At 43.5% G+C, this 12,559-nt stretch overlaps 2 protein-coding genes across 7 annotated transcripts in view; one reads left to right on the top strand and one right to left on the bottom strand.

The window, feature by feature from the left end:
* LOC129824166 (guanylate kinase-like) overlaps nucleotides 1–2,003 on the top strand; it is a 37,899-nt gene extending 35,896 nt beyond the window's left edge. Inside the window, exon 7 of the mRNA XM_055883591.1 lies at nucleotides 77–2,003. Coding sequence (XP_055739566.1) covers nucleotides 77–112 — 36 coding nt within the window. The 3' untranslated portion in view covers nucleotides 113–2,003. The remainder of the gene's footprint in view (nucleotides 1–76) is intronic.
* Nucleotides 2,004–4,711: 2,708 nt separating this feature from the next.
* obscnb (obscurin, cytoskeletal calmodulin and titin-interacting RhoGEF b) overlaps nucleotides 4,712–12,559 on the bottom strand; it is a 96,406-nt gene continuing 88,558 nt past the window's right edge. For all 6 annotated transcript variants that reach the window (XM_055883582.1, XM_055883583.1, XM_055883584.1 and 3 more), the window contains 10 exons: nucleotides 11,945–12,109; nucleotides 11,546–11,704; nucleotides 11,107–11,284; nucleotides 10,491–10,604; nucleotides 10,129–10,296; nucleotides 9,683–9,785; nucleotides 9,344–9,473; nucleotides 8,841–8,934; nucleotides 8,566–8,608; nucleotides 4,712–7,922 (listed from right to left, as the gene is read on the bottom strand). In XM_055883582.1, coding sequence (XP_055739557.1) covers nucleotides 6,785–7,922; nucleotides 8,566–8,608; nucleotides 8,841–8,934; nucleotides 9,344–9,473; nucleotides 9,683–9,785; nucleotides 10,129–10,296; nucleotides 10,491–10,604; nucleotides 11,107–11,284; nucleotides 11,546–11,704; nucleotides 11,945–12,109 — 2,292 coding nt within the window. In that variant the 3' untranslated portion in view covers nucleotides 4,712–6,784. The remainder of the gene's footprint in view (nucleotides 7,923–8,565; nucleotides 8,609–8,840; nucleotides 8,935–9,343; nucleotides 9,474–9,682; nucleotides 9,786–10,128; nucleotides 10,297–10,490; nucleotides 10,605–11,106; nucleotides 11,285–11,545; nucleotides 11,705–11,944; nucleotides 12,110–12,559) is intronic.

Below are 12,559 nucleotides of genomic sequence, written 5' to 3'. Positions count from 1 at the left end.
TCATTAATAGATATGTCAGTTGATTTTCACCATCTCCAAAATGTCATCCTCAAACCTACTTACTTTCTTTCTTCAGGAAATCAAAAAAGTTCAGAAAAACAACTTGTCTTAAGCGACGAGAAACCTGACAGCCATCCTGGCCACTCCTTACAAAATGGCAGCCCTCCTATTCCAATCCTGAACATTCCGTCAGATACCGGTGTTGGAAGGAACTAAAGACAACCTGCCTTGGCCCGAACCACAGATGGTAGCCTTCTGAGTGCGCAGGAATATCTTTTTACATATTTGGAAGATAGAAGTGAACTATTTTGCTGTATTTATTTATTTGGCTGGTGGTCAGCTTCAAAGTTGTTGTATTTTGATCCACAAAGAAAAATACTCCATTAATAGTTAACCTTGTTTTATTTTACTATGAAGGAGTACTGCACACAGGAGTTTCTGCCGCCAAGTCATTCTTCTGTGCATCTACCAGTATTATAGCCCCTAAGCATTCTATTTGTATTCACTCTGACCATAATAACAAGACCCATTCCACCTAGTGTTCAGCAAGAGTGGATACTTGTATGGTATGTTCGCAAATGTCATGGCTTGCCCCGAAGTCTAGCCCTGTCAGTACAGCTTCGGAACATTGCTGTTCTGTTCCTGTCTAGCAGAACTGACCTGAAAATGTGGTTGTACGGAAATGCGTTGGTTGTCATTAGCCACAACACGGTTCCACAGCTATAGCCAGAAAGGTAAAGAGTAGGGAGAGGCCCAGGCCTTTCATTCCTTTTAAGAGCGATTGTTGGCTAACAGTATTGTCAACACAGAGCAGCTAACAACCAATCACAATGCCAAGGGCTTGGGCACTAGCTAACTCTGGCCCTTGCATAGTCATACAGGGAAGCCCCATCCATTCATATACATTCAATAGCTGATCTCAGGAACTTACTGTAGCTGCTGTTTGCTAGGGATCCTTGTGTGTGTGAAGCAATCCATGTTTGAAGTTTCCCTGTAGGTTTTTACCATACTATTGAAATGATAGAATTACTTAATTTACCAATAAAACAACAGATTGCCAATTAGGATTTACAATCATGTTGATCACTAGAACAGCTATACAGGAAGCTGCACTTCCTGAGACCACGACTTGCTCCGGATCGATTTTTGTTCACTGTTGTACAGGCGTGAAACTTTTATATTGTATATGTTTTGTATACATCATTATTTTACAAATCTCACCTGTAGTATAATATGCAGCGGGTTCTTTTGGACAGAAAACAATTGAATGAGAATAAAAGATCAATGGCATATTTAAATAACTGGAGCAAATAGTGTCCGTCCTTAAAGGAGAATGAAGAAAAGCTTAGAACTAAGCACACGGAGCATCGGCTTTACTTGAAACTGGCTACATTGAATTCAACAAAACCGGTCTTAAAAAAGGCTACATTGTCTCAGCAGCTTTTGATGTCTTTTAAGTTTGTAGTTTGACATGCCTTGTTTTACAAGGCAACTTCCATTCACAAGCCAAATTGAGTGCATTAGTAACTTTTTTATTTGACATAGGCTACTGTGGCCCATGACTACTGTGCCACTGCTTGTCCTTTGTATTTGATCTCCCTTTGAACATGAAATTCATTACTTTGCACAAATTACTTAATGAAACATATTTGACTTTTTCACTAACCAACCTTTCGATGATTTAAGGCTTGATTCAGTCTAAAGCTGAAGCGTTAGATTCATTGATAGAATTTAAGGTCATTTACGATTGAGCTGACATATGCAGCGTTTACCGTGAATGCAGTCTCCACTAAAGCGGAAACGTTGCCTTTCATTCTAAATCACGCTATAAAGCTGAACTTCACCGATGCAGATTGAAGCCCTGCTTTGCATGTATAATTGTTTACATTGGCCAGATATTGACAATTCACCCAGCCTTCAAGTCCTTGTTTTACAAATATGTATGTCTAGTAACATTTTATGTATGTGTTTTACAACTGTAGTAAAGTCAAATAATGAAACTATATTGCCTTGATATCGTTTTATTTTCTACACGTAGTGATAAGAGAATTTCCAATCCCAATGATAATAACAATCAATCAATAGCTCTGACCAATTCCCAAGGTTTGTAAGACCATGGGTATAATAATAATTAGTCAAAGACTCAGCTTATACAAAAGGTTAGTACAGTTTATTCAGAGAACGTTCTAAAGTCAAGAATACAATTAATTTTCTCACTCACACATTCACACAACCATACACACACACACAAACAGACGAACACACACATAGAAACAGACGCACACACATGTCCTGCTACCCAGCCGCCAGAGATTAGTGACCTTGTCCTTGACACACACTCCCTGTTCTCCCAAATCTCTAGTCAGGTCGGCACCAAGCTCAGACAGTCTGTGTTTATAATACCATGAAGACATATTGTCTTTAGACTACACATTTATTGATTATGATGTTGTACATTCTAATCACTTCCATATGTTTCAGGGCGGAATATTCAAATCATTCAATTAACCGATATTTCTCACCTAACACGTAGTGATCCAGTTTTCAATCAGTAACTGAAAACAGCCAATGATTTGCTGAACATTATGGCAGAATTATGGCAGGTTGAAGGCCAAGCACCTGACCTGAAATATGTAATCAATAGTTAGAGCTACCATTGTTGACTCCTAATTCTGGCTAGTATTTCTTAGCCCTACACTTCAAAACTCAGCAAAAAAAAAAACATCCTCACTGTCAACTGCATTTATTTTCAGCAAACTTAACGTGTAAATATTTGTATGAACATAAGGTTCAACAACTGAGACATAAACTGAAGTTCCACAGACGTGATGAACAATGTGTCCCTAAACAAAGAGGGAGGGGGGGGGGTCAAAATCAAAAGTAGCAGTCAGTATCTGGTGTGGTCACCAGCTACATTAAGTCCTGTAGTGCATCTCCTCCTCATGGACTGCACCAGATTTGTTCTTGCTGTGAGATGTTACCCCACTCTTCCACCAAGGCACCTGCAAGTTCCCGGACATTTCTGGGGGGGAATGGCCCTAGCCCTCACCCTCCGATCCAACAGGTCCCAGACGTGCTCAATGGGATTGATATCCGGGCGCTTTGCTGGCCATGGCAGAACACTGACATTCCTGTCTTGCAAGAAATCACACACACAACGAGCAGTATGGCTGGTGGCATTGTCATGCTGGAGGGTCATGTCAGGCTGAGCCTGCAGGAAGGGTACCACATGAGGGAAGAAGGATGTCTTCCCTGTAACGCACAGCGTTGAGATTGCCTGCAATGACAACAAGCTCAGTCCGATAATGCTGTGACACACCGCCCCAGACCATGATGGACCCTCCACCTCCAAATCGATCCCGCTCCAGAGTACAGGCCTCGGTGTAACGCTCATTCTTTCGACGATAAACGCGAATCCGACCATCACCCCTGGTGAGACAAAACCACGACTCGTCAGTGAAGAGCACTTTTTGCCAGTCCTGTCTGGTCCAGCGACGGTGGGTTTGTGCCCATAGGCAACGTTGTTGCCGGGCATGTCTGGTGAGAACCTGCCTTACAACAGGCCTACAAGCCCTCAGTCCAGCCTCTCTCAGCCTATTGCGGACAGTCTGAGCACTGATGGAGATTGTGCGTTCCTGGTGTAACTCGGGCAGTTGTTGCCATCCTGTACCTGTCCCACAGGTGTGATGTTTGGATGTACCGATCCTGTGCAGGTGTTGTTACACATGGTCTGCCACTGCGAGGACGATCAGCTATCCGTCCTGTCTCCCTGTAGCGCTTTCTTAGGCGTCTCACAGTACGAACATTTTATTGCCCTGGCCACATCTGCAGTCCTCATGCCTCCTTGCAGCATGCCTAAGGCACATTCACGCAGATGAGCATCTTTCTTTTGGTGTTTTTCATAGTCAGTAGAAAGGCCTCTTTAGTGTCTTTCATAACTGACCTTAATTGCCTACCGTCTGTAAGCTGTTAGTGTCTTAACAACCGTTCCACAGGTGCATGTTCATTAATTGTTAATGGTTCATTGAACAAGCATGGGAAACAGTGTTTTAACCCCTTTACAATGAAGATCTGTGAAGTTATTTCGATTTTTATGAATTATCTTTGAAAGACAGGGTCCTGAAAAAGGGACGTTTCTTTTTTTGCTGAGTTTATATCTTATATAAACAGGGGGGGGGGGGGGGGGGGGGAGAAATGCGAGAGAGAGATTGTTAAAAAATAGAAACCAAAAAATAAACATTTTGCTTTTCTTGAGAAATAAAGTATAAGTCAGACCACTAAAGAAATGCAAGTGAATTTCGCCAACGTGTGCGTGTTTCAGAGAGTTGTGTTCTCAAAGGGGAGAATGAATGCTATAGGTTAACTTATGAATTGATTATGGTGTCTGTGGGGCGCTCTGAAAAGAGCAATGTAATTTATGGAGGACACATCATGTATTGACTTATTTTTTAATTTTAAGGTATAGGAGGGGGGGGGGGGACCTGATTGGTGTCACACTTTTGCCCCAACCCCAGCAAACAATCCTGGTTCCAACAATCAACTAATCATGATCTTCAGTTTTAGAATGTAATTAGTTTAATCAGCTGTGTTTGCTAGGGATGGGGAAAAGTGTGCCTACCCCTCTGGTCCTGGAGGACTGGAATTGTCCAACCCTGATATAAACCAACCCACACGTTCACCAGGAGTGAATAAAACAGGCCGATCATGTTCATCAGTTGCAATTCATTTATTTAGGTATATTAAACATTTATTTTTATTAACTAAACGTGTGCAGTCAAACCCTTTGTGCTTTATGTTGAATTTCTTACAGCAAACAAGTATTTCAATGCTTCTACAATACGTTTAAAATAACATAAAACAAAAATAAAACACACTTACTTTGGGAAACAGTAATTCACTATTTAAAACATGATATTGCAACAAAGTTCTTAAATCCAGTGTGATCAATGACTCACACCTAACTATGCAACTGCTCTCACCTGAACCGAATAAAGGATTGAAATGACAGTGTTAATCTGATGAACACTCAAATCAGCTTTCAAACAGCTAATACATATCATGCTGTCACTTTTCTAAACATATTTTAATTACATTTTACTCCAAAGTAATCACAAATACTTTTAAAATTGTCTAAAGTCAATCCACTGTTCATTGCTCTCAATAAACTGACAATGAAGAGTTGGCTTTCTATAAAACAAATGACCCAGGACAAGATTAATTATCCTATATGGCTTCATGTTTTGGATGTATATAACCTGAAGTAAATTGATACCCTTTTATATGAGACCTGTATAACACAATCATAGACCTAGATCATTCCACACCACAAGTGATATACAGTTCATGTAAATGTATCAACTCTGCACAACATATAATTGACCATTTAGAAATGTTTAAAACATTTGAGACTTTCTTCTGCATAGGAGGACAGAGTACCCAATCTGAAGTACAATTCAATGATCCATGTGTCTGCTATTAAGAGAACATTGTCAACGTGTCACACAATTCAGCAACTTCACTAATCAAATCTCTTATACTCCTATCATCTTGTCAAAGTTATTCTTTTTGGGTTGGATTCCAGAATTACAACTTCTCTGTAACATTTCAAATCTGACTGCTCTTTACTGTACAATACCATCTTTGTTGCTGAAGTCATTGGTTTGGTCAGTTACTGTTCGAGAACACAAACAGTTTCTCCTTTCACAGGAGTTAGCCTATGTACAAACTGATATGCTACAAGTCAAGGTGGATATTCTTTGTTCATTAAACTTCAGCTGGAAACAACAGAGAGACATACACTGAGTGTACAAAATATTAGGAACACCATGGCATAGACTGATCCCTTATTGATGTCAATCAGTGTAGATGAAGGGGAGGAGACGGGTTAAAGAAGGATTTCTAAGCCTCGAGACAACTGAGACATGGATTGTGTATGTGTGCCATTCAGAGGGTGAATGGGCAAGACAGAAGATTTAAGTACCTTTGTACGGGGTATGGTAGTAGGTGCCAGGCACACGTTTGAGTCTCAAGAATGGCAACGCTGCTGGATTTCACGCTCAACAGTTTCAGGTGTGTATCAACAATGGTCCACCACCCAAAGGACATCCAACCAACTTGACAACTGTGGGAAGCATTTTGGCCAACATGGGGCAGCATCCCTGAGGAACTCTGTCGACACCTTGTAGAGTCCATGCCCCGACAAATAGAAGCTGTTCTGATGGCAAAAGGGGGTGCAACTCAACATTAGGAAGGTATTCCTAATGTTTTGTACACTTAGTGTATAGTGCTGTACACTGATGTTCTCCTACAGGACAGAAGTTTAACATCAACGAGTTAAAATTATAAACATCTGTCGCTTGAGGGTAAAGGAAATGGAGTTTTGAACTTGAAAATAGTGTCAATCCATGTTACAACACTCATAATTATTGTATTTTTTATCAAATTTGTGGCAAGAAAGGCTGCAATAAATTGAAGGCTGGATAGTATACAATGGCGTTCGGAAATCATTTAGCCTTAACATATCCAACCCCTTTTGATGTTTGTCCTTTAAAATCCACTTTCTGGCTGACCAAACGACTAATTTCCTGTGTCTGCATTTTACTTTTAGCCGGGTTGCTTGAAAATGGAATGATTCGCCATTTGCAGTAAAATGCAATGTTAGAATATGCTTTTTAACACTTAACTAGAAATGTTCCCATTTAAGACTAAAAGGGCTATTGTACGTATCACAGAATAACAACAATCTGCTTGGTTCTAATCCAGCTACTTATTTTCACACACTAAATTATTGGTTTTGATACGGGTTATTCTTGCTAATCTGAAGAGTGACTGGCTTGCCCACTGACGTGTAGACTTTGGTTTTGTAGCTCTGCTGCACTCCCTCCACTCTCTGCACCTCAGAGCAGTACAACGGCTTGATCTCTAGCTTGGCGTGGCTGACCTGGATGGGAATCTCCCTCCTGGACTGACCTCCGCTGGGGTGGTAGTTGTGGTGGGGGCCGGCCGGGGAGAACATGCTTCCTGAGAGGTGATCTCTAAAGCGGCTGAAGAAGCCCGGCCTGGGGCTCTCCCTAGGCATCACTACAGGCCTCCCTACATTGAGCAGCACCGGCTGGCCCACAGCAGAGCCGCCAATCTCCCTCTGGAGAACTGAGATCTCGCAGGGCCTCTCGGGAGGTGATGAACGGGTGTTGGAGGAGCCGTAGGTCTCCCCCTCCCTGGGGACGTAGTCCTCCAGGTCCTCCAGGGTGAGGACGCGACCGCACTGGGTCAGGATCTTAGGCTCCAGCTTCCTGGGTGTGTTGTCGTCGTCATCCGGTTCTGTGATGAAAGCCTCTTGCTGCTCCTCTAGCCAGGCCTCATCCTCTTCGTGTTCATGGTCGTTAGGAATTAGAAGCGAGGAGACCTCGTAGGCCTTTCCACTGATTCCATGTGCGACCTCGGACCCATCCACAGCCACGTCAACATCCTCCTCCTCCTCATCGTCCCAGTACAGAGGCTGTGCCCCCTGCAGCTCGGAGTGGTTCTGCAGTTCTACCAGGTTGTTGTTGTTGTTGGTGTTAGGGTTTGCGGACCTCTGTGGCCGGGTGGAGGAGGGGGTGTGCGCCCGCTCCGACCCGGCTGGGGAGACACCTCTCCTGGAGGGCCTGGGTGACTTGTTGACCTTGTACTCAATTATTTCCTCTACCTCCACCCACTTGTTCTCCGCAGCCCGGGCCCCTGCGCCCCCCTCGGGCTCCGTGACGTACAGGGTGGGGATGGTGGTCTTCCTGTTGGCGGAAGCCTGCCTCCTCTGCCTGGCCGTGCCGGTGGGGGTGGTGGGGAGATCTGGGGTGGAGGTTTGGGAGCGGTTGAACCCAGATTGAGACAGGCCACGACGCTTCATACGGGTGTTCTTCACCACCGTGGTTATGGTCTCCTCTCTGGAGGGAAAAGGAAAGGGGGATACCTAGTCAGTTGTACAACTGAATGCATTCAACTGAAACGTGTCTTCCGCATTTAACCCAACCCCTCTGAATCAGAGGTGCGGAGGGATGCCTTAATCGACATCCACGTCTTCGGCGCCCGTGGAACAATGGGTAAATTGCCTTGCTCAGGGTCAGAACGACAGGGACACAGCACAGTGGGTATGAGAGAGAGACAGCAGAGGAGGTGTGAGAGGAATAGCACAGATGGTATGAGAGAGACAGCAGAGAAGGTGTGTGAGGAATAGAACAGCTTGTTTGCATGCTGTTTTCACACTAGGCCTACATAGGCAAGGTGTTAATTAGCGTGTACATACACACAGAGAGAGCAAAATGGAGTCTTGTCTACTCATACAAACATGTCATGAGAGGCTTTGCCTGCGATGGTTCATGAGTTAAGGAAAACGACTAGACATAAAAAAAAGATGAATGACAACTATGCGCATTCAATATACCGGCTCCTTGGAAGCTATATTTGGGGTTGAGTCCCTCTCACACTCAGGGTTCAAATACTGCATGGCCATGCATGCAGAGGCCAAATGGGGATACGCACAAGTATACATGCTTCTTCTAGCCTGCTTCATAAGCTGGTCACACTTACATGATGATGGTTTTCTTTGGTATTTTAGTCTCCTGCTCGGTGACTACAAGGAAAGCAGGATGGGGCTTATGGAGTTAGCCAGACAAATAAATAGCTAGCTAATGTTTATGACAAAAGACTACAGTATCTAAATTGTTGATGAACTGATGGTACGTATTTTTCTTTGAATTATTGTGGCATAAAGCATACATTCTCTACAGTTTAAGTACCTGGTAAAATAGGAAAATTATTAAACTAATGCACCACGGTATATGTATGAAAGGGAGTAGTCCTACCTTCGATGGTGATCGCCTGCTCTCCTCTCCTAGTCACAGCAGAAGGAAGGCACAGATCAGCTGCACACCTAGCACTGCCCAGTCGATTAGACAACTGGGATGGGCAGGGAGGAGAATACGTTAGGGTTACTTAACCAATGGCTTCATCATATCACGGTCATTTCTCATGAAAACAAACCTCTTTAGAAAGAGCAAAGCATTGGATGCAAAACATCCAAAGCATGTCAACACTGTTACATGTTACTTCTACTATTTATCTCAATTGTTTTCATTTATATTGATCATTCACAAGTGATACACTTAGGTTGGCAGCAATTCCGGTGAGGTGGCTTGCAAGTCCAGTGTTTTACAAATGTATGGAATGGTTTCCTGGACCCAGATTAAGCCTAGTCCTGAATTAAGAATGTCTATTGAAAGTACATTTCAGTCCAATACTAGGCGTTATCTGCCTGGGGAACAGGCCCTATATTCTTTAACTGAGGTGTGGTGAATTATAGGCCTACCTCACATTCGTAATGTCCCAGGTCTCTCTCTGTAGGGCCTTTAATGACCAGGACCAGTACTCCACTACGGGACTCACTGTAGGTCTGATACTTCTCCTGGTCAGTCAGCAGCCTACCCTCTTTGAACCACCTGGCCAGAAAACACACAAAACGGTTTATTGAGAGCTCTCAAAAAGGTGTATTTCAATACTTATTCTTCATCTTATGTATACTTGTTAACCATTAAGAATGGGTAACATAATGACGGCAGTAAGAAGAAACAAATGCCACAGTCCGATGTAATTAAAAAGTTGTCCGTTTGAAGAGCCTATCAGAGGGGTGTGGTGGGGTGTACTGTACCTGATCTTGGGGCTGGGGGCGCTCTGGATGGTGCAGGAGAACTGAGCATCCTCACCAACGGTAAAGACAGCATTCCTCATCTTGTTCACGAAACGAGGAGGCACTACAACACACACACTCTTAAAAAGTGTTCTTCTCTCATAAGAATGACAATTATCATCCTGGACAAGCAAAGTATCCCTCACTATAAGCTGCTGGGAGGAGCTATAGGAGGACGGGCTCATTGTAATGGCTGGAATAGAATAAAAGTAACGGTATCAAACACATCAAACATATGGAAACCATTTATTCCATTCCAGCCGTTACAATGAGCCCGTCCTCCTAAAGCTCTTCCCACCAGCCTCCTCTGATGAATATCCATGATTCTCATGAGTAGTCTGCTATATTCACTTTCGCAAGTTCAAGCCCAATGTTAGTGTCATATCCCCTCTGTAATGGAGACTGACCTTGGACAGTGATCTTCCCCAGGGTGCTGGCGTTGCCTGCGGTGCTAGTGGCGAAGCACATGTACTGTCCAGAGTCATCAGCTGTCATGTTGTCCAGGATCAGGGTGCAGGAACCGTCAGGGTCCTCGATGATGATGTGGTGAGGGTCGGCCTCCACCGCATGCCCATCTGTCATCAGAGAAGGAAACAGTGTTAACACATGAGATGTTTCTACATTAATGCAGTGTGACCACAGTATGTGGAGAAAACCAAACGTGTCGTGTATGTTACTGTATGTAGTTCATTGATATTCTAGAACTCCAAACACACACACACACACACATATTGCGTATACACAGTGGTCTCGCTGGTGCGTCTTTTACCCTTGTACCAGGTGACCACAGGTTTGGGTATTCCAGTAACCTTGCAGGCCAGTTTCACTGTCTGTCCCAGCTCCGCTGTGCAGTCAGCCAGAAGCTCATCAAAGTCAGGCATACCTGGACAGATAGAGGGATGAATTTACACATCAATCTATCCTGAGTGGAGGGATGACACATTTGATTAAATTACCGGTCAAATAATGGTATGCAATTTTATAGTTTGTGAAATATACTTGGTTGGTGGTAAACGTTAGATCACAATGTGCTGTGTCGTCAAACTATGCCTCTCTGTTTGTCTACTGTGTGTGTCGGGTGGATCTCTAATCAAATGTTATTCGTAACATGCTTCGTAGACTAACAGTAAAATGCTTACTTACGGGTCCTTTTCAAACATTGCAGAGTTAAAGATAAGATAAAACATGTCACAAAAAATAGAAATAGTGACCGTGAATAACAAATAAAAATGACGAGTAAAAAATAACATGGCTACATACATTGATCTGAGTGAATGTGTGTGTGTCGGGTGGATCTGAGTGAATGTGTGTGTGACGGGTGGATCTGAGTGAATGTGTGTGTGACGGGTGGATCTGAGTGAATGTACAGTATGTGTCAGACTCACTCCAGCCGGGCATGGTGTAGCGCTGCTGCAGCTCCCTGAGGTCTCGCAGCCAGGAGTTCTTGATGATGACGGTGCGAGCCTGAAGCGTGTACTTCCTGACAGAGTCCTCGCGCTCGTGCCAGATCTCAAAGGCCCGGTCGTCACCCTCCACTGTCTCATTCACGTCTATGTTGTTCAGCTAAGGAGGCAGACAGACCGATAAACAGTAGTCATCCTCGAGACAAATTATTGACTTTATTTATTCTGTTTGTAAATCCTTTCTATGTCATAGGAAGAGTGACAACGACGATATATTCTCTCCACCAGCAAGAATCTTTTACAATGTCAACCCTGAATACCTGATTGGAATTTTATGGTATTTCTTTAGTGCCTTGCTTCAGTGGATGGCCATGCTGAGAGATCTGAAGTATAACCGAAAGAGCAATCAACATAATATTACCTTCATCATGTTCTTAAAGACGTAACCCTGGGTGTCTGTGTTGGAGTCTCTCTTGGATTTGCAGATGATGACATAGTTTTTGAAGAGGAACGCGTGTCGACGGTGACCTCTGGAGGAGGACCTGACCCCAGGTGCACCCTCCCACATCATGAAGGGTCCCTGTCACAAAACACAACATCACAACTCACCACACATCGACCCCAGCCAAATTAGACTATTTAGGCCCCAACTGATACAGTAGCTCTAATATGTAAGTCCTTAGTCAAAGACTCCAATTCCCAAAGTGGGCATCATTCAGTCTATGGTTTTACTGGCGCTGTCCTTTTGGTCAGGTTTCTCTTGTAAAATAGGTATTCTGACCTCAATAGGACACTGTGACATTATTTCCAGATGAGTTACCTGTCTGATGGGCTCCCCCAATACATCCAGAGTGGCAGGGTAGTTCTCTATCATGGAGACGTGGTGTGTGTTCTCTGAACGCTGAGGCAGTGATGAAACCATGGCATAGGCCTCTTCCAGCAGGCAGCAGTTCTGACCGTTCCTGGCCTTGTTCCTGATCAGCTCCTAGTCACAAAAATGGGCACAACTATTTAAGATGAATAATAACAGTAATATTCCAACAAGATTCTAATGAGTACATTTTCATATTATAAAAACATGGTAATCCCGGCTCTGGTGCATTCATTCCATACTGTGTGGAATTGTGCACGTGTGGTAAGAACAGAGAATAGGGATAGATTCACTCATTCGGGAACGGGCAATAGTGAAATGTGATACATTAAATATAACTAACTGTGTAAAATAATAATTGAAATTGAAACGCTAGGGTTGTACAATAACATTATGTGCGACCCTCAGGGACCTTGGACATTAAGGCGATGTGCAACATTGAGTATAGGAAGGACAGCTATGTAATGTGGAAGGGAGGGGTAAACCTTCCACGGGACATAGGCTAATGCAATTAGCATGAGAATGTAAGAAACAAGAACATTTCCCAGGACATAGACATTTCTG

This window comes from Salvelinus fontinalis, chromosome 26, assembly GCF_029448725.1.
Source record: "Salvelinus fontinalis isolate EN_2023a chromosome 26, ASM2944872v1, whole genome shotgun sequence".
Classification (NCBI taxonomy): Eukaryota; Metazoa; Chordata; class Actinopteri; order Salmoniformes; family Salmonidae; genus Salvelinus; species Salvelinus fontinalis.
The sequence above is the reverse complement of the archived record's forward strand: the minus strand, read 5'-3'. Positions and strand labels throughout refer to the sequence as shown.